The sequence below is a fragment of the Chiloscyllium plagiosum genome, unplaced genomic scaffold, assembly GCF_037043375.1.
Source record: "Chiloscyllium plagiosum isolate Xiang-an unplaced genomic scaffold, Cpla_swu_hap1 HiC_scaffold_6, whole genome shotgun sequence".
NCBI classification, from domain to species: Eukaryota; Metazoa; Chordata; class Chondrichthyes; order Orectolobiformes; family Hemiscylliidae; genus Chiloscyllium; species Chiloscyllium plagiosum.
In genome coordinates, this window is record NW_028270144.1 from 81,093,065 (window position 1) to 81,114,877 (window position 21,813).

The following is a 21,813-nucleotide window of genomic DNA, read 5'->3' on the forward strand; positions in this document are numbered from 1 at the left end:
GGTCTTTATTCCAAAAGAAATGGAGAATAAAACTACACAAGGCACTAGTCAGACCACTGCTGGAATACTGTGAACAGGTTTGGGCTTCTAGTCTAAGGAAAAGTATGCAAGCATTGGAGGTAGTGCAGAAAAGATTCACCATAGATGGAGGAACTATCTTATGAGAAGTTGAGTGTGTTGGGCCTTTACTCATTGACAGTTTAGAACAATGAGAGGTGATCGTATTGAAACATGTAAGACACTTAGAGAATTTAACAGAGTAGTTGCAGAAAAGTTGTCTCCCCATATAGGAGAGTCTAGGATCAAAGGATAGCATCTTTTAAGACTCAAAGGGGAAAGTGGAAACAGGAATCAGAGTTTAATAATCAGTCATGACTGCACTGAATGGCAGAAAAGGCTTGAAGGGCTGAATGGCCTACTCCTGCTCCAATTTTCTAGGTTTCCATGAGGTAAGGAGGAACTTCTTCGGAGGGTAGTGTAATTCCGTGGAATTCGTTATTTCAGAGGCAGCTCAGGTTGAGTCATTAAGTGCATTCAAGACAGAGATAGAAAGATTTTTAATTAGTAAGAGAATTAAGGGTTATGGGGAAAAGGCAGGAAAGTAGAGTTGAGGATTATCAGATCAGGCATGGTCCCATTGAATGGTGGAGAGACTTGATGAGCTGAATGGCTACTTTTGCTCCTATAACTTATGGTCTTACTCTATCTATCCCTGCAATCTACAAAGTACATTGAAATGAGATCACCTCTCATTTTTCAAAACTCTAGAAGAATAAATCTATATTGTCTCCACCTGTCTCTTGAACCAAAATGCATCACCTTCACTTATCAGCCTTAAATTCCATTTTCCACCAGTCTGCTCATTCTATAACATTGTCCAACACGTGACCTACCAAGAGATTTGATCAGGCTATTAGACTAATGTTGAAAATGTAGGTCAGTCAAATTGACAAATTCTGCAAGAAACTGATTGTCCAATCTCAGGTAGCTTCACTGCTGCATTAGGCTCACTAGTGAGTGGGAGCATTCAGCAGCAAATGCACAGAGAAAATGCCTGTGATTTCAGAAGCAGGTGTGATGGTAAGTTGCTTCACATCTCATAGCCATCATGTATTCTGGGTATTGTAGTCAAGTCTTAGTCATGCCCTCACCTTCTTCTGCGCAAGTGCCAGCCCCCTATTAGGAGTATAAGAATCAGGATGGTACGGCTGGCCACGGCGGCCACAGCAAGCAGAACTTGCATCAATAGCTCATCAGTCTAAAATGGAGCAGAGAGGAAGCAACTTCAGCAATGAATTCTGCTGTGTTAAAATCTCTGAATTTGGGGAGGCTGAGGTAAGTCAACATCTGAGAGGGATTGTTTGTAAATGGGCAAATTTTCCACAAATGCTTTCTGGATTGACTACATGAAGCATTTTCTGATTATATTTCAGATTTCCAGTATGTGCAATACTTCGCTGTCCTATTGTACACTTCATGCTGGATATTTTTAAGTGAGAGTTAGTTTCAATTTAAAGAAAGAAAATATTCATCACTCAGTGCAAAATGTAATTTTTATTGTAACAAAATATACTAGGATGCAATATAATAAGTTCAATACTTCAATTTGTACTGCCTTGGATATCTGCATGGCATGGAGTAACATAATTTTCATTAAGTGAGGACTGCATTTACAAAATCTCAGTCTTTAGGTCATGTTTTACTTAGGTTGGTTTGAAAACAACATTTCGACGATATCTGGATGCTCTTTTTTTTGTTGCATTCAGTGTCTAAATTATCTCTGATTTTGATTTCAGCATGACAGAAACTCATCTTCTCCATACCTTTGCAAACCTGAATATAAGATGCAAAATAACTTACAAATGCTGGGGGAAGGATGAAGAAATCACTGCTTTATTAACAGAAACTGTTTTAACATGTTTATACCATGTAATATTTAAGTTCCTGTGACTATTTACTTATTATTTTCCTTATCAACATTCAGAAGTGCTGTCTTAAAATAGGCACAATGTTCTAGGAAGAAAATTGGCAGAGCAGGTTCAACGGACCAAATGGTCTACTTCTGCTACTATTTTCTATGTTTTCCATGAATAATAGAGTCTCAGTATGTGCTTTGGGGAGGAGTTGATCTGATCTCATCAAAACATAGAGCCATAGAGATGTATAGCATGGAAACAGACCCTTTGGTCCAACTCATCCAGGCTGACCAGATATCCCAAGCTAGTCTCGTTTGTCAGCACTTGCCCATATCCCTCTAAACCCTTCCTAATCATATACCCATCCAGATGCTTTTTAAATGCTGTAATTGTACCAGCCTCTACCAATTCCTCTGGCAGTTCATTCCATACATGCACCACCCTCTGCGTAAAAATGTTGCCCCTTAGGTCACTTCTATATTTTTTCCCCTCTCATCTTAAATATATGCCCTTGTGTTCTGCACTCCTCCACCCCAGGGAAAAGATTTTGTCTATTTACCCTATCCATGCCCCTCATGATTTTATAAACCTCTATAAGATCACCCCTCAGCTTCTGATGCTCCAGGGAAAACAACCCTAGCCTATTCAATCTTGCCCTATAGTTCAAACCCTTCATCCCTGGCAATATCCTTGTAAATCTTTTCTGAACCCTTTACAGTTTCACAACATCACAAGGAGACCAGAATTGCACGCAATATTCCAAAAGTGGCCTAACCAATGTCCTGTGCAGCCACAACATGACCTCCCAACTCTTATACTCAATGCTCTGACAAATAAAGGAAAGCATACCAAATGCCTTCTTCAGTATCCTATCTACCTGAGACTCCACTTTCAAGGAACTATGAACCTGCACTCCAAGGTTTCTTTGCTCAGCAACACTTCACAGCACCTTCCCATTCAATGTATAAGTCCTGCCCTGATTTGTCTTTCCAAAATGCAGCACCTCATATTTAACTAAATTAAACGCCATTTGCCATTCCTCAGCCCAGTGTCCCATCTGATCAAGTTCACTGTACTCACAGGTGACCTTCTTTACTGTCCACTACACCTCCAATTTTGGTGTCATCTGCAAACTTACTTACTATACCTCTTATGTTCACATCCAAATCATTTATATAAATGATGAACAGCAGTGGATCCAGCACCGAACCTTGTGGCACTCCACTGGTCACAGGCCTCCAGTCTGAAAAACAAGCCTCCACCCCCACACTCTATCTTCTACCTTTGAGCCAGTTCTGTAGCCAAATGGCTGGCTCGCCCCATATTCCATGTGATCTAACCTTGCTGACCAGTCTACCTTGAGGAACCTTTTTGAATGCTTTACAGAAGTCCATATCAATTACATCTGTTGCTCTGCCCTCATCAATCCTCTTCTGCACTTCTTCAAAAAACTCAATCACGTTTGTGGGACATGAATTCCCACTCAAAAAGCCATGTTGGCTATACCTAATCAGTCCTTGCCTTTCAAAATACATATAAATCCTGTCCCTTAGGATTCCTCCAATAACTTGCCCACCATCGATGTCAGACTCAACGGTCTGTATTCCCTGGCTTTTCCTTATCACCTTTCTTAAATAGTGGCATGATGTTAGCCAACCTCCAGTCTTTAGACACCTCACCTATGACAATCAAAGATCCAAATATCTCAGCAAGGGGCCCATCAATCACTTCCCTATCTTCCCACAGAGGTCTAGGGTACATCCGATCAGGTCCTGGGGATTCATCCACCGTTATGAGTTTTAAGACATCCAGCATCTCCTCCTCTGTAACTGTCCCCAGAAAGCCACCATGCTGGGTTGTGCAGGTTTAGATAAATAATTGGTGATTCAAATGTGCAATGGACAATTGGTTAAGCAGCACTAAGTCATTTAGATTTAGAAGTATATAATATTAGCAATTGTACCAAAGTATAGAGAAAAATGGATGATGTAGCCAATTCTGGCCCAATGTTGGAATTACAGAATAACTAATGAATAAATTGTATAAATGGTAAAATACTGAATAAATTAATATTAAATTGGTATTACTAAAATTGAAACATGTTCAAAAGTTCATCTTTCTGTCTCCGCAGATTTCACCCTTTCTGCTCTTCCATTTAGATTTAGAAATTTAGAAATGATTTAGAAATCATCTACCACCTTGATGTCATGACTATATCTCAAGATCAGAGTTCAAAACTAAAACAAGAAAGTGAGCTAATAAATTGATCTCTCCATAAAGCATCTTGATAAAATTTGTGTACATTTTGTCTTGTTTGAGAAGAGCAAACTAAAATTCCGAAGTCTCATCTTCACAAAATTTGCTTGCTCACGGACGAAGAATTGAAATGTGACCAAACAAAAAGGTTCAATGCTCTTGTGCTAGATTATCCATTTCGTAATATAGTCAAATGATATCATCCTCAGTTTGCAACACCTCCCAATTGGTGGTAGGTATCAGAACTCACTGTCTAGAAGGGTGTTGCACTTGAAATTCCATTACATTGGGGCCAAGTGCTTGAAAGTGGAATCACAAAAGATAGATGTTAGATGACGAGAACAGTCACAACGGGCTCGATGGTCTCTGGCCATGCTGTAAAAGCTCTGATTCTATGACCATGGATATTAGTTTCTACATTAATTAAAGAAAATCAAAAAGGCCCTCAAGAAAATCTTGAGAAGGTTCTTATGTAAAATGTTGTACCCTGCTACAAAATAATACATTAAATAGTATGATACTGCATCTTATAATTGCTTACTAATTAAATATGTTATTTCACATTAGTTGTTTTGTGCTTTCATGTTTTCATATTACCTGTTCCATGGCTTGCATCTTCTCATGTTCCATTTCTTTTTCCTTCAATTTTTCAGCTCTAATTGCTGCAGTGGATACAGTCTTTAAAGACATGAAGTCTAACATCATCCATTCTTCCCTCTAGAGAACAAATACATGAAAAAAATATTTTAATTTATGCAGTTAACACAAGAGCAGGATGCCAAATCAGGTTCCCTCGTGTCTCCCCTTTTCAGTTAGCAATAATAAAGATTTTGATTGATTGATTTCTGGCACAGATATAAATCACGTCAAACAAAAATATGGTTAACTAGAGTAAAGTAAAGCAGCTAATTACAGAGTTTTCTTAAATGAAAAGCGAAATTTGTTACCTATCAATGATTTGGGGGAGGGGGAGGGGGAGTGTGAGAGAGGCATAAGTCAGTCACTTATTAACTATAAAGTTTGCTCTACTCAAATGAAATCATGGCTGATCTCATAATCCTCAATTCCATTCTTGTAACATTACCCCTCAACCCTTGATTATTCCCTTCTACGTTAAAAATCTGTTTATCTTAGCCTTGAACATATTTAATGATACAGCTTCTACAATCAAAAATGACACAGACTACACTCTGCTCCTGTTATAACACAGGGTAAACCCTCCTGCTTAATTTAAACCAGCAACACAGAAAAGATTTATCCCGCGCGGTAATCAGTGAAAATTCAAGAGGCCAAGAACTATTTAAAGTAAGAAACTTTATTTCTTAAAGTATAACAGAAAATAATAAACTCTCAACTATTTGCACCTAACCTATCTTTTACCTTCCCTTCTATAATATTAGTCCGATGAAAACCCAAATTAAGATTTACAGAAAAATCCAAATTTTAAAACCAGCGAACGGTCGAATCTTCCCTTTATCTTTGTCGGTAGATTGGCTCTCCAGGTCAGTGTTGAGGTTTATCCTCTGTGCAAATTCCTTCTCTAAACAAGTACCTCTCAGAGTTCTGACTAGCAGTCTACAGCGGTTGGTCTGTGGCAGTTCTCCTCCCAACTGTTCAATTTTCCCCTGTTTTATACCCAAAGCAATGGATTGTGTTATTGGCTTTTAAGATTGTCAATATACTCAATTTAAACTTGAGTGGAACTTGGTATTTTCAGGGTATAATTTAAACACATTGGCCTAATTCAAATCTGTTTTGTCATTTCTAGGCAACTAGTTACCCCAGTAGTTGGAGCACGTTACATTATGTCTTATTGAGAACATTTGGTGCTGTCACTACTAGCTTTTACTCTCTTAAAGGTATAGTATACCAACATCTTCATAACACTCTGAAAGGAAGAAATTTCTTCTCATCTCTGTCGAAATGGGTGATCCCATACCTTAAGATTTTGGTTCTAAACTCTTCCACAAAGCGTTGTCGCATCTACATTGTCAAGTTTTCTAAGAATCTTCTATTTTTCAATAAGGTTGTCTCTCATTCTTCCAAATTCCAATATAAGTACAGCCCAACTTAATCAAGTTCTGTTCAAAAGATAGTTACTTCATACCCAGGATCAACATAGTCCAGAGTAGGTTCACTATATCCAATGCCAGTATATCCTTTTTAAATAATGGGAGCAAAACTGTTCACGGTATTCTAGGTGTGATTTCACCAACGTCCTGTATAGTTTTAGCAAACTTCCCTATCCTTATACTCCATTTCCTTTGAAATAAAGGCCAATATTCCATTTGCCGCCCTATTACCTGCTGAACTTCTACGTTAACTTTGTTTGCTTAATGCACTGAGACTCCCAAATCCCTCCATACAGCTGTCATCTATGGCTTTTCCCCTTTTAAATAATATTCAGCTTTCCTAATCTCCCTGCTAAAGTGCATAACCTTACCTCTTTCCTCATTGTATTCCTTCTGTCAAGTTATTACTGACTAACTTAATCTGTCTATAGACACTCTGTGCTATCCTCACCATTTGCCTTCCTGCCTATTTTTGCATCACCCGCAAACTAGGGAAAAGAGTGAGGAGGGTCAGTGCCTTAACTGTTGCCTAGCATGGCACTACGGCGTAAGGATTCAAATCCTTTTCCAAACCAAATCTTAAGCAAAGTTTGGGAAAGTGATTGGTCACATTATAAAGAGCACAATGGGTCATTTTTGTCTTCATTTAGTTATATGCAAAAACGGCAAGTACAATACAGTATAAAATTATTAATCACCTATGTCATGGAATACACAGTCTCTTGAAATCAATGGTTATGTCAGCAGAAGCAGGTCAATCCAAACCAATTTGACCAAACAATAATTTTCAAATCTATAAGACTATTTTGGCCTGTTGCCAAAATTCTTTGATGATCTATCTTCAGCATTGATGACCAATAGCACTGGTCTGAAGGGGGAATGATTAATAGGTTTGCAGATGACACCAAAATTGGTGAAGATTATTTCAGACTACAATGGGACTTTGATTAGATGGGCCGATGGGTGGCAGATGGAGTTTAATTTGGATAAATAACAGATGTTATATTTTGGTCAGGCAAATTAGGGCAGGACCTACACACGAGAGGTTTCTGGGGAATGTGGCCGAACAAAGAGATCTTGGGGTACAGGTTCATAGCGCCTTGAAGGTGGAGTCATAGGTAGACAGGATAGTGAAGGCAGCATTTGGTACACTTGCCCTTATTGATCAGTGCATTGAGTATAGGAGTTGGGATGTCATGTTGTGGCTGTAGAGCATATTGGGGCTACGGCCACTTTTGGAATACTGTGTTCAATTCTGGTCTCCTTGCTATAGGAAAGATATTGTTAAACTTGAAAAGGTACAAAAAGGATTTACAAGGTTGTTGCCTGGGTTGGAGGTTTTGAGCTTTAAGAAGCTGGATAGGCTCAGTCTATTTTTTCTGATACATCAGAGGCTCAGGGGTGACCTTGTAGAAGTGTATAAAGTCATGAGCAGCATGGAGAGGGTGAATAGCCAATGTAATTTTTCACAGAATAGGCGGGGACCAAAATTAAAGGGCATAGATTTAAGGTGAGAGGGGAAAGATTTAAAAGGGACCTAAGGAGCAACGTTTTCACACAGAAGTAGTGTGTGTATATGGAATGAACTGCCAGGAAAAAAGTGGGATATGGGTCAAATGCTGGCAAATAGGACTACATTAATTTAGGATATCTAGACAATTTGGATCCAAGGGTCTGTTTCCATGCTGTACAACTGCATTACTCTAAGTCAGAGCAGATTTCCTTCCAGAAAGCACATTAGATAGCTCTTCTAGACTTGTTTCAATATTATAACATTGAAGTCCTGAAAAACGTTTCCGTACCTGAGCAATGTCTGCTTTATTTGTAGAACTTAATTGCTCCTCCTGAATTTTCCAGGGCTTTTTAATGCTGCCAGTATCAGAATGGGGAGGAGCTTCAATCCATTCCATCTCTGAATCCTGAAGCATTAAAGTAAAATTCATTCACTGACAATGGCAAATGCTTTCATAGGATCCAATTAGCATAATTTTATACTAGTTTACAGTTAATATATGCATCATAGTGACTATACATTTTCTATTAACAACCTATTTCACCTTTATCAATTCAATGTTGCACGAGTACCTTACATGCACAAAGACATAAGATCAATTATTTCACATACAAGTGCGTTTGATTTCCTTCCGCAATCCTGACTATTCAACAAAGAAATAAAAATCCTTACCTTTTCAATATACTCAATGCATTACTAACCCGTTGCTTTACTTTAAATTTCTAAACTCTAGAATTCACCAAACAAAGATAACTTAATGACTATGTATTCAAGATCACTTTGTCAATTTTAAAATGTAATAATTTCAGAAAATTATTTTCAAAGAGCATTGCTTCATGGGTCGTTTTTGATAATAGTTTAAAAATATTTTCCCTGGCATGTAGAAGGCTGAGGGAAGACGTTATAGAAGTTTATAAAATCATGACGGGCATAGATATGGGAAATAGACAAGGTCTTTTCCCTAGGGTAGGGGAGTCCAGAACTAGAAGGCATAGGTTTAGGGTGAGGGGGGAGAAATTTAAAAGGGTCCTAAGGAGCAATGTTTTTATGCAGAGAATAATGCTTGTATGGAATGAGCTTGCGAGGAAGTGGTGGAGACTGGTGCAATTACAACATGTAAAAGGCATCTGGATGGGTATATGAATAGGAAGGGTTTAGACGGATATTGGCAAAGTTTCTATGACTCTGTGTACATTGATGTTTGTTTCATGAGCAAATATATTATTATTAAAAATTATGTTTTTGATACTTAAGACAGAATAAGATAATGGCTTAAATGTACTAAATATTCAAATGTAAGCATTATCTTCAGATATTTATTCAATAAGTAAATTTTGGATTTGAATATTGAATGCATATTAAAATATTTCAGAATCACAGAATCCCTACAGTATAGAAAGAGGCCAGTCTGCCCACTGAGTCTGCATCGAGCCTCCGAAAAGTATCCCACTCAGATCACCGCAATCCTGCATGGCATTTTTACCATGGCTAACACAACTAATCTGCAAATCCCTGGACACTATGGGCCAATATTTAGCATGGACAATTCACCTCACCTGGACAACTTTAGACTGTGGGAGGAAACCTACAGAGACATGGAGAGAAAATGCCAACTCCACCAGACAGTCACCAAAGGTTGGAATAGACCTGGGTCCCTGACGTTGTCCCATGCCGCCATTTAAATAACTTTTTTTAAAATTCAAAGCAAGCCCCAAAATAGTGATTCTCAAATTCATACTGTCATGTGTAAATCTATCCATGACAGCATCTTTGCCAATCTTTTGTTCTGGACTAGGCCAGACCATTCAAAACACTCGCGAATTTTGAGAAGATTTGCAGCTCAGGTTGTAGGTTTGCTCGCTGAGCTGAAAGTTTCATTTCCAGACATTTTGTTACCTTACTAGGTAACATCTTCAGTGGGCCTCATGCAAAGCAATGCTGAAAATTGCTGCTTTCGATTTATATGTTTGGATTTCTTTGGGTTGGTGATGTCATTTCCCATGTGATGTTATTTCCTGTGGTGAAATCACTTCCTGTTCCTTTTCTCAGGGGGTGGTAGATGGGCTCTAACTCCATGTGTTTGTTGATATCATGGCAGCCCACAAACCCACCAACACACTAAAACAACAGCTAATGAACTTGAAAGATTCTATACAGACAATGAGCAAAACTAACGTCATTTACAAAATACCGTGCAAGGACTGTAACAAACACTACATTGGACAAACAGGCAGAAAACTAGCCACCAGGATACCAACTGGCCACAAAAAGACATGACCCTCTCTCACTAATATCCTCTCATACGGATTGAGGAAAGACACCAATTCGACTGGGACAACACATCCATTCTAGGACAAGCCAAACAAAGACACACACGAGAATTCCTAGAAGCATGGCATTCCAACCGGAACTCTATCAACAAACACATGTAATTAGACCCCATCTACCACCCACTGAGAAAAGGAACAGGAAGTGACTTCATCACAGGAAATAACATCACCAATCCAAAGAAACCCAAACAGAAAAATAGAAAGCAGGAATTTTCAGCATTGCTTTGCTTGAGGCCCACTGATGATGTTACCTAGTAAAGTAATGAAACGTCTGGAAATGAACCTTTCAGCTCAGCGAGCAAACCTACATCCATTCAAAACATTCTTAAGCGGGCATCCCAGACCATAACTTTGCAATTTGTTTCGGTAAGTGTACAGTGAAAATTAGCCGGTTTAAGTTAGCAAGGTTGACTACCAGGTTCAAAACAGTCAAAAAAAAAACTTATTCATAAAATTACGCAATGAAATACAAAGAACAGAATAAAGAACCCCTACAAAACTCAGTCTATCCAAACTAGTCTTAATTATGCTGTTCCGAACATACACAACAGTCCTAATAAGGAAACTCCCTTTAAAACCCGGTATAAATGGAACACATGCTTACAGGTTGAAGTTGAAGGGCAGACAAAGAGCGCGCGAGATAGTTTCCACACAGCTCACTGTTAAAGTCCTCACCAGTTCAGGACTGAACTAAACTGCTCAGCTAGAGAGCTAACCACTCCCCTTTCATTATACAGATCACTTTCAAAGCATGACCACTTTGGCCTGAAGTCTCATCTGTTTACATATAAACAAAAGACCTCTCAAAACCCTTTTCATCTCTGTACCAAACCAGACTGATTGGAGCTCGGCCTGGTTTGCTACCCCTTTCAAAAAAATCAAGGACAGAGTATCCTTGAGCCAAGGAACAGCTTTTAGCAAAAGGGACTAGCTTTGTGACACTTTGTAACCTCCTCCAGCCAAACAACCATCTAAGAAATCTGCTTTTCTCCAATGTTTACCTTTTATGTATCCCTCACTTCCTTCCATCCAACCCAATAGCCATACTGTCAGTTTTCTAGGCCTTAAGCTTAGTCAGTCAATTTTCAAAGAAAATTTCATTTTTTTTTTTTTTAAAAAGACATTTCTTAAAACTTCTTTTTCTTTGAACAAGCTTTTGGTTACCTGGTCTAATATCTCCTGAAATGACTAACGTTTCTGTGAAGCATCCTGCAGCATTTTACAATGTTGAAGGCTCCAGAAACACAAGTTTTTGTTATTTCTAGCAACCAAAATTTATGCCAGGCAGAATAAAAAAAAGCTTAGTATTTCTGAGATATATCTGCAAACTCTCAGCCTCCATTTTTAACATCACTGATTTTGGATCAGACCCTCAGGATGCAAAGCTGCAGCATAATGGTATTACTCTGAAGCACAGATCAACATATATTGCTGTGGCACAGTATTTCAAAGGCTCAGTGACATCCAATCCACATATGATCTAACCAACACTTAGGGATTTCATTTTTTTCCTCTTTAATACACCTCTGCAATTGTCTATACTGGCAATCAGGGCAAAGTTGTAACCAGAAAACAAGTGACACCCTCACAATTACTCAAGAGTTGCATTTGAGTGTTCTTTTCCATTTAAAAAATTTACTATAAGATGCTCCATGTTTATATCTTAAGTTGATACATACAGAAGAACTTTCACTGAGTTCATTGGACTTTTCCTTCAGTTTTTTCTTTTTCTTTTCTCTTTTGCTTTTCTTCATTTTTTTCTCTTTTTTCTTCTTTAATTTAACAGAATGTTCCTGTTTAAAGAATAACCACTTTGTTAGTTAACCATCAACGATGTAAAGTGTTCAGCCAGTCAATCATGCTTCTAAACAAATTAAAACAATTTCAAACGTTAACAGGCTTCCATCAAATCTAATGCTGTGCCAGGATCAAAATCTTAAGAGGTGTTTTTGTTCATATTTGTGAATGAAAAATGTTTTGGAATGTAAGTGGCAGAATATATAGGATTAAAATTTACTGAAAATCAAAGCATGTGGTAACATGCCACAGCAGCATTTATCACAGAACATGGTGGGAGATAGGGCAGCTGCATGGGTATAGAACATAGAACAATACAGCACAGAACAGGCCCTTCGGCCCACGATGTTGTGCCGAACATTTGTCCTAGCTTAAGCACCTATCCATGTACCTATCCAATTGCCGCTTAAAGGTCACCAATGATTCTGACTCTGCCACTCCCACAGGCAGCGCTTTCCATGCCCCCACCACTCTCTGGATAAAGAACCTACCCCTGACATCCCCCCATACCTTCCACCCTTCACCTTAAATTTATGTCCCCTTGTAACACTCTGTTGTAACCGGGGAAAAAGTCTCTGACTGTCTACTCTATCTATTCCCCGATCATCTAATAAACCTCTATCAAGTCACCCCTCATCCTTCGCCGTTCCAATGAGAAAAGGCCTAGCACGCTCAACCTATCCTCGTACGACCTATTCTCCATTCCAGGCACCATCCTGGTAAATCTCCTCTGCACCCTCTCCAAAGCTTCCACATCTTTCTTAAAATGAGGCGACCAGAACTGCACACAGTACTCCAAATGTGGCCTTACCAAGGTCCTATACAGCTGCAACATCACCTCACGACTCTTGAATTCAATCCTTCTGCTAATGAACGCTAATACACCATAGCCCTTCTTACAAGCTCTATCCACCTGAGTGGCAACTTTCAAAGATCTATGAACATAGACCACAAGATCCCTCTGCTCCTCCACCTTACTAAGAACCCTACCGTTAACCCTGTATTCTGCATTCTTATTTGTCCTTCCGAAATGGACAACCTCACACTTGACAGGGTTGAACTCCATCTGCCATTCCTCAGCCCAGCTCTGCATCATATCTAAGTCCCTTTGCAGCCGACAACAGCCCTCCTCACTGTCCACAACTCCACCAATCTTCGTATCATCTGCAAATTTACTGACCCACCCTTTGACTCCCTCTTCCAAGTCATTAATAAAAATTACAAACAGCAGAGGACCCAGAACTGATCCCTGCGGAACTCCATTTGTAACTGGGCTCCAGGCTGAATATTTACCATCTACCACCACTCTCTGACTTCGACCGGTTAGCCAGTTCTCTATCCAACTGGCCAAACTTCCCACTATCCCATGCCTCCTGACTTTCCGCATAAGCCTACCATGGGGAACCTTATCAAATGCCTTACTAAAATCCATGTACACTACATCTACAGCTCTACCCTCATCCACATGCTTGGTCACCTCCTCAAAGAATTCAATAAGACTTGTAAGGCAAGACCTACCCCTCACAAATCCGTGCTGGCTGCCCTAATCAAGCAGTGTCTTTCCAGATATTCATAAATCCTATCCCTCAGTACCCTTTCCATTACTTTTCTTACCACCGAAGTAAGACTAACTGGCTTGTAATTCCCTTTTTTAAACAGGGGCACAACATTCGCCACTCTCCAGTCCCCTGGCACCACCCCCATTGACGGTGAAGACGAAAAGATCATTGCCAACGGTACTGCAATTTCCTCTCTTGCTTCCCACGTAATCCTAGGATATATCCCGTCAGGCCCGGGGGATTTGTCTATCCTCAAGTTTTTCAAAATGCCCAACACATCTTCCTTCCTAACAAGTATCTCTTCTAGCTTACCAGTCCGTTTCATACTCTCCTCTTCAACAATACGGTCCCTCTCATTTGTAAATACTGAAGAAAAGTACTCATTCAAGACCTCTCCTATCTCTTCCGACTCAATACAGTCTCCCACTACTGTCCTTGATCGGACCCACCCTCGGTCTCATCATTCTCATGTTTCTCACATACGCATCAAAGGCCTTGGAGTTATCCTTGATCTTACCCGCCAAAGATTTTTCATGCCCTCTCTTAGCTCTCCTAATCCCTTTCTTCAGCTCCCTCCTGGCTATCCTGTATCCCTCCAACGCTCTGTCTGAACCTTGTTTCCTCAACCTTATGTAAGCCTCCTTCTTCCTCCTTCCAAGACATTCAACCTCCCTCGTCAACCAAGGTTCCCTCACACGACCATTTCTTTCCTGCCTGACAGGTACATACATATCAAGGACACGTCGTATCTGTTCCTTGAACAAGTTCCACATTTCAACGACATCCTTCCCTGACAGCTTATGCTCCCAATTTATGCTCCTCAGATCCTGTCTTGCAGCATCGTATTTACCCTTCCCCCATTTGTAAAACCTGCCCTATTGCACACACCTATCTCTCTCCATAACCAAGGTGAAAGTCACAGAATTGTGGTCACCATCACCAAAAGGTTCACCCACTAACAAGCCCATCACTTGTCCCGGTTCGTTACCAAGTACCAAATCCAATATGGACTCCCCTCTGGTCGGACAATCTACATACTGAGTTAGAAAAGCTTCCTGGACACACTGCACAAACACCGCCCCTTCCAATCTATTTGATCTAAAGAGCTTCCAATCAATATTTGGGCAGTTGAAATCGCCCATGACTACTACCCTGTGGCTTCTGCATCTTTCCAAAATCTGTTTCTCCACATCTCTGCTGCTATTGGGGGGGGCCTATAATAAACACCCAACAAGGTGACTGCTCCTTTCCTATTTCTGACTTCAGCCCATACTACCTCCAAAGGCAGATCCCCCTCAAACTGCCTTTCTGCAGTCGTTATACCATTTCTAATTAGCAACGCCACCCCCCCTCCTTTTTTTTAACCACCCTTCCTAATCTTACTGAAACATCTGTAACCAGGAACCTCCAACAACCATTCCTGTCCCTCTTCTATCCACGTTTCCGTGATGGCCACAACATCGTAGTGCCAAGTACCGATCCATGCCTTAAGTTCACCCACCTTATTTCTGATACTCCTTGCATTGAAGTATACACACTTGAGCCCATCTCTGTGTCCGCAAGTATTCCCTGTTAGTGCTACCTTCTCCACAGCCTCCCTACATTCTTAGACATCCTGAAAAACAGCTAACCTACTTGCTGGACAACAAGTCCGGATCCCATCCCCCTGCCAAATTAGTTTAAACCCCCCCCCCCCCCCGAAGAGTGCTACCTCCCAGGATATTGGTGCCCTTCTGGTTCAGGTGCAACCCGTCCTGCTTGTACAGGTCCCACCTTTCCCAGAATGCAGTCCAATTGTCCAAATACCTGAAGCCCTCCCTCCTACACCATCCTTGCAGCCACGTGTTCAACTGCACTCTCTCCCTATTCCTTGCCTCACTGTCATGTGGCACCGGCAACAACTCAGAGATGACGACTCTTGTCCGTCCTAGCTTTTAGCTTCCAGCCTAACTCCCTGAGCTCCTGAATGACTTCTCCACCCCTCTTCCTACCTATGTCGTTGGTGTCAAACAGTGATCACACAGGACGTGTTTCTTTTCCCACACTCAAACTTTAATCGTTGAGGGCATTTTGGGGCATTCAGACATAATAAGGAACTATAAGACAATAAGATATTGGAGCAGAAATTAAACCATTCAGCCCATTGACTCTACTCCACCATTCAATCATGGCCAATAAGTTTCTCAACCCCATTCTCATGCTTTCTCACCATAACCCTTGATTGCTCTGACAATCAAGAATCTATCTCCGCCTTAAATATATTCAATGACTTGGTCCCTACTGCCTTCTGTGGCAGTGAATGTCATAGATTCACCACTCTCTGGCTGAATAGGTTTTTCCTTATCTCTGTTCTAAAAGTTCTTCCCTTTACTCCGAGGGTATGCCCTTGTCCTAGTCTCTCCAATCAATAGAAACATCTTCCCAACATCTTCTCTGTCCAGGCCATTCAGTATTCTGTAAGTTTCTAATAGATCTCCCCTCGTTTTTCTAAAATCTATCAAGTTTAGACCCAGAGTCCTCAAATGTTTCTCATATATTAAGCTTTTCATTCCTGGAACCATTCTCGTGAACTTCCTCTGAACACGCAATTCCTCTGAGCCAATCCATCCTTCCTGAGATATCGAGCCTAAAACTGGGCACAATCCTCCAAATGTGGTCTGACCAGAGCCTTATAAAGCCTCCAAAGTACATCCCTGCTTTTATATTCAAGTCCTCTCAAAGTGCCATCATTGCATGTGCCATCCTAACTACTGACTCAACTTGCAAGTTTACCTTGACAGAATCCTGGATAAGAACTCCCAAGTCTCCTTGCACTTCAGATTTCTGAATTTTCTCCCCATTTAGAAAATAGTCCATGCCTCTATTCTTCCTACCAAAGTGCATGACCTCATACTTTTCCACATTATACTCCATCTGCCACTTCTTTGCCTACTCTCCTAACCTGTCCAAATCCTTCTGCAGTCTCCCCACCACCTCAATACTACCTGTCCCTCTACTTATCTTTGTATCATTTGCAAACTTAGCCAGAATGCCCTCAGTTCCTTCATCTTGATTGTTAATGTATAAAGTGTGGTCCCAACACTGAGCCTTTTGGAACACCATGTCACCTGCTGCCATCCTTAGAAAAACCCTTTTATCCCCACTCTCTGCTTTCTGCTAGACAACCAATCTTCTATCCATGCCTCTATCTTGCCTCTATCATCATTGTCCCTGATCTTACTCAGCCTCCAGTGCAATATAGTGTCAAAGGCCTTCTTGAAGCCTAGACAGATAACATACATGTCAGGCATGACCACCCCTTGATGAAATCATGTTGACTTTGCCCTATTTTACCATACACTTTCAAGTATTCAGAAATCTCATTTTATTTTAAGTTGTAACATAATTAAAAATTTCCTTGACCAATGCTCCATAATTTCACTACTCAATTTTGATTATTCAGAAGGTATTTGATTATATAATCAAACCTGTTTCGAAAATAATTCGACAGTCTCCAATTAATGTATTTATACTTAGATATCTGAACACAGGAGTAAAGACATTGTCATAATGTTGATCTGAAATTAAAGGCTGAGAATTTCCCTTGTCTCTTGAGGTTTTCTTAATTTAGATTGTTTGCAAGTAAATTTTCGGATGATAATTACTCAGTTTCATAGCAACATTTTAAATGTCAAATTTGATAAGAGCCTTAGAAAAATCTACTGGGAAATGTAGAAGCAAATCTATTCATTAATCTTTGAGAGAAAATTAACTTTTAACTGAAAACATTAAAATTAAGAAAGCTTCATCAGGCAAGAAAATTTCTTTCTAATTTCATATTAATATTATGACAATGTTTTCTCCATGTTCTCAAATGTCTGCATATAAACAATTAATTGAAGAATAACTTAATATTTTTAATTATTAAACTTAGAAGATATAATTTGATGAGTATTCTGCATGAACAGATCTTGATGAAATCTTTGAAATGAGTATTGTAAAGACTGATCCACAGGTCAAGAAATCAGAAAATTACCAATCTACTCAAAGAACTAAAATTAAATTGACGTTGTAAAAAGGTACACAAAAACATCACTCAGTTATTAATTCATAATCTTGTTTGACTTATCAGAACACTGAGCCCTAAAGTCTAGGAAAGTCCAAAGACAAAACTCCTGTCTCTGTTTAATGTCCACTTCAGCACTCCTCTGGCCAGGAAGAACCAAACCGACTCAGTTGCAATGTTGCACATTATGGTAGTCTGGTAAAATTGATTGTTGAGGAATAAAGGTAGCTAGTGCCATGGAAATATCTTGAAGCACCCTGTGGTTTCTTTCTTGGGATGAGCCATGAGGATCATTAGCTAGGTTAGCATTTATTAATCAGTCCTAAGTGTGTTTGAGAAAATAGTGGTGATTAGGGATTGAGAATAAATGTAGGTCAGCCACTGACACCTACAATTCAAAATCAAAATTGAAAGAGACTGTGCCTTTAAAAGAAAAAGAAAACAAAAATTCAGGAGTAACAAAAATCTGTTCATTGCTAATGGAACTACAAATGCTGCTTTTTAAATCTGTGACACTGACCAACATTCAAGAAGAAAAGTTCGTTTCTCTTTCATGTTACTCGTAAATCTCTAAGTCACAATTTGAATACCTTATTGGAATTTCAGTTCATGTTATTGAAAGAAAAATATTAATTGCTTATGCTTCAGCATTGTTACATTACCTCTGAAGTATAAAATCTCCTCAGTATGATCTAAATGCTGCCATAAAATTATTAGCATTCTAGTCATCAGCAATTTAAAGTCCAATTGAAATGGGAAGCTTGTTTGAGCGCTATTGACACTCAGTCTGTTTTGGTTTCTCCCAGTGTAGAGACGACCACATGGTGAGTAGCATATGAAATTGCAAGTAGCATTAGTAAATTGCTGCTTTACCTTGGACAGTGAGGAGAATGAACATTAGTAGACAGCCTACCCAACAGAAACAGAGAAGTTGAGAAAGGAAAAGGAAGTATCAAAGATCAACCACAGGAACAAAGGATATAGGGCTTATAACAAGAGTGAGCCATTTAGACCTTGAAGGAGAATCGCATTTCGGGCAAAAGCTCATCATTCATTTTGCTCAAAAAGTCAATTCTCCTGCTCCTCAGATGCTGCCTGACCTAATGTGTTTTTCCAGTACTACACTCTCAACTGTAATCTCCAGCATCTGCAGTCCTCACTTTCGCCATTCAGACCTCGAAGTCTACTTTACCATTCCATGAGGTCATAGCTGATGATGTATACACCATTACCCTGGATTCACTCATTTCTCAAAAACCTAACTCATCCTAGTACTTATTTGAAGACCCAGCTTCTGCTACCTTCTGGAGAAGAGGATTCCACATCCTAATGGCCCTCTGACAGAAAGAATTTTTCCTCATCTCTGTTTGAAAAGTGAGACCTCTTATTCTGAAGCAACACCCCTTTGTTTCAGTTTCTCTGCAAGTAGAGACATCTCTTGTATCTTTTCTATCTGGTTCTCAATGCCAATGGATGCACCTCAAATCTGTTCAAGTTTTCTTCATAAGATAATCCTTTCATCCCAGGAGTAGTCAACCAGTTGAAGGCGAGGGAAAGATCCAAATTGAAAGCAAAATTAGTGATTTTCTACAGGATATATTCAATGATGTACTGGAGAAGAGCAGGTTCAGTGAAGCCCCAAGGTAAGTTGTCAACATCGTTGAAACTTTATTGCTGGAACAGCACAGCAGGTCAGGCAGCATCCAGGGAACAGGAGATTCGACGTTTCGGGCACAGGCCCTTCTTCAGGAATGAAGAAGGGCCTGTGCCCGAAACGTCGAATCTCCTGTTCCCTGGATGCTGCCTGACCTGCTGTGCTGTTCCAGCAATAAAGTTTCAACTTTGATCTCCAGCATCTGCAGACCTCACTTTCTCCTCGAAGTTGTCAACATCACCCAGAGAAGCTGACGACATGAAGATGCCAAGACAGGCAGTCAGAAATAAATTTGCAACAGTTGACTGGAATTGGCTACTGCCTTACCACAGAGAAAGGAGGTAACTGTTTGGTGAGTATCTGGTAAGTGGTTAAGGTCTTTGCTATTCTTAAATTTTAAATGTGAAAATTGGTGGCAAAGTTAATAAGATATATAAAAAGGCAACATAAATGAGTGAATAATACATTAAAAATTAAAATTCATTAAAGATGGCAACTCAGGTGATACGTTGCAGCATATGGGAATTCCTGAATACCATCATTTCCAAGACTACAATAAATGTATGAAACTCGAGCAACTTCAGCGCAGAGTTCATGAAGCTGGAAGCTGAACAACAAACAATGCAACACATCACACAGGAGGAAAATTACCTAGATTCTTTGTACCAGGATGCAGTAACATTACTTAGGATAGAGTCTTCCTACTTGGTCAGTGTGACTGTGACTGGGGAAGGTAAGAGCTGTCATGAAACAGCAATTTACTTTTACTTATTTCTTTTACAATTTTATATGTTAATGTTGCAACCAGTTAAGCAAGTGATTAGGGCTGATTAATCAATTAACTGATTAGGTAGATCAGGGGAGGGGGGGGGATGGATGGGGTGTGGGGTTGGTGGAGTGGCCTTGGGGGTGGACAAAGGGAGCAGTGTTGGACGGGGTTGGGGCGGGCACAGGCGGGGTTGGGGGTGGATGGGGTTGGGTGTGGGCAGGATGGGAGGAACGGGGTTGGGGTGGGCAGGCGGTGGGGGAGGGGGCGTCTCATGTGCAGTGTGCTTTTGCCTAGTCTCCTGAATGGGGAGCAGACTTCACAGAAAACTCCGAGCCCCAGAGGGAATCAATTAATCGAATAATCAATTATCCGAACCAAATAGTGCCCACCCATCTCGTTCGGATAATTGAGGTTCCTCTGTAAACATTGGGTGATTGCTATACTGAGCCTTCTGGAATCTATAAAAACAGAAAGAACGGCAGATACTGTAAATCAGAAACAACAACAGAAGTTGCTGCAAAAGCTCAGCAGGATTGGCAGCATCTGTGGAGAGAAATAAGAATGAACATTTCAGGTCAGGTGATCCTTCCTCAGAACTTCTGGAATCAATATTCAGTTGAACAACTTTAGGTCTTAGCCACTTCTTCCACTTTTGCAGACATATGCTGGCAATGATTTGGCTGTTGCTATTTATACCTCACGTAGATCCACTTGTTAACTCTTCACTTGTACAATTAATTCTTCGAGTTTCCATTATCATCCCAATCGTCATTTAAATTACTCCTGCCTCCATCTTACCAATTTGCCCTTGCATTCTGTCCTCCATTTGCTCCTTTCACTGCTCCTTTGATTAGTTAAACCTGTTGTATCTCTATCTTATTCTATTTCTGCTGCAAGGTCACAGACCTGAAACATTAATTCTATTTCCCTCTCCACAAACAATACATGATTTGCTGAATATTTCCAGCATTTTCTGTTTTTATTTGAGCATTTCTGCATCAGTATTTTTCACATGTGCATTTCAAAATTACTTTTTCTCCCAAACCTATTTTGGTTACCTAATAATCCTCTTATAAATGACTTCTCTTTAATGTATCCTAAGATCAATTAGGATAGTTAGTTATTAAAAAAATCATAAACCAAGCCATCAGAACACAATATGTGTATCACTAAGCATTATAACTTTCAATTGATCTTACCCAACATGGTGGTCTGCACATGCAGCCCTATCCATGTATCAATGTAACCACTGTCAACTCTATACACACCTAACCAGATAGCTCCTTTGTCCCAGTAAAGTTAATAATTTTTTTTAAAAAATGACATTCTCTGCCATCTTCAACATGTACCAACAAACTTGAAGGGCACTGCCACTGATTTGTGGTAGCCTGGCTGTCACTACAGTTTGTGCTACTTCAGCTCACACCCTCACTCTCACAGGCATCCTCATCTCTATAATCAACACCAACCCTCCTGCCGTGTTTGACCTCTTTCCCGAAGTCCCTCCTATTTATCTTGCTAACATAAAGGCCAACTTCAATCCTATGTTTGTCTTTAGGCATTATTAATCTTCAAAGTTTGGGAGAAGATTTGTAGCTCAGGTGCTCGTTGTTGTGGTTCTGTTCGCCGAGCTGGGAATTTGTGTTGCAGACGTTTTGTCCCCTGTCTTGGTGACATCCTCAGTGCTTGGGAGCCTCCTGTGAAGCGCTTCTGTGATGTTTCCTCCGGCATTTATAGTGATTTGTATCTGCCGCTTCCGATTGTCAGTTCCAGCTGTCCACTGCAGTGGCTGGTATATTGGGTCCAGGTCGATGTGTTTGTTGATGGAGTTTGTGGATGAGTACCTTGCCTCTAGGAATTCCCTGGCTGTTCTCTGTTTGGCTTGTCCAATAATAGTAGTGT

At 40.0% G+C, this 21,813-nt stretch overlaps 1 protein-coding gene across 3 annotated transcripts in view; it reads right to left on the bottom strand.

Moving 5' to 3' along the window:
- cwf19l2 (CWF19 like cell cycle control factor 2) overlaps nt 1-21,813 on the bottom strand; it is a 143,329-nt gene that overhangs the window by 102,327 nt on the left and 19,189 nt on the right. For all 3 annotated transcript variants that reach the window (XM_043691833.2, XM_043691830.2, XM_043691831.2), the window contains exons 3-5: nt 11,767-11,880; nt 8,047-8,163; nt 4,770-4,889 (exon numbers count right to left, since the gene is read on the bottom strand). In XM_043691833.2, coding sequence (XP_043547768.2) covers nt 4,770-4,889; nt 8,047-8,163; nt 11,767-11,880 — 351 coding nt within the window. The remainder of the gene's footprint in view (nt 1-4,769; nt 4,890-8,046; nt 8,164-11,766; nt 11,881-21,813) is intronic.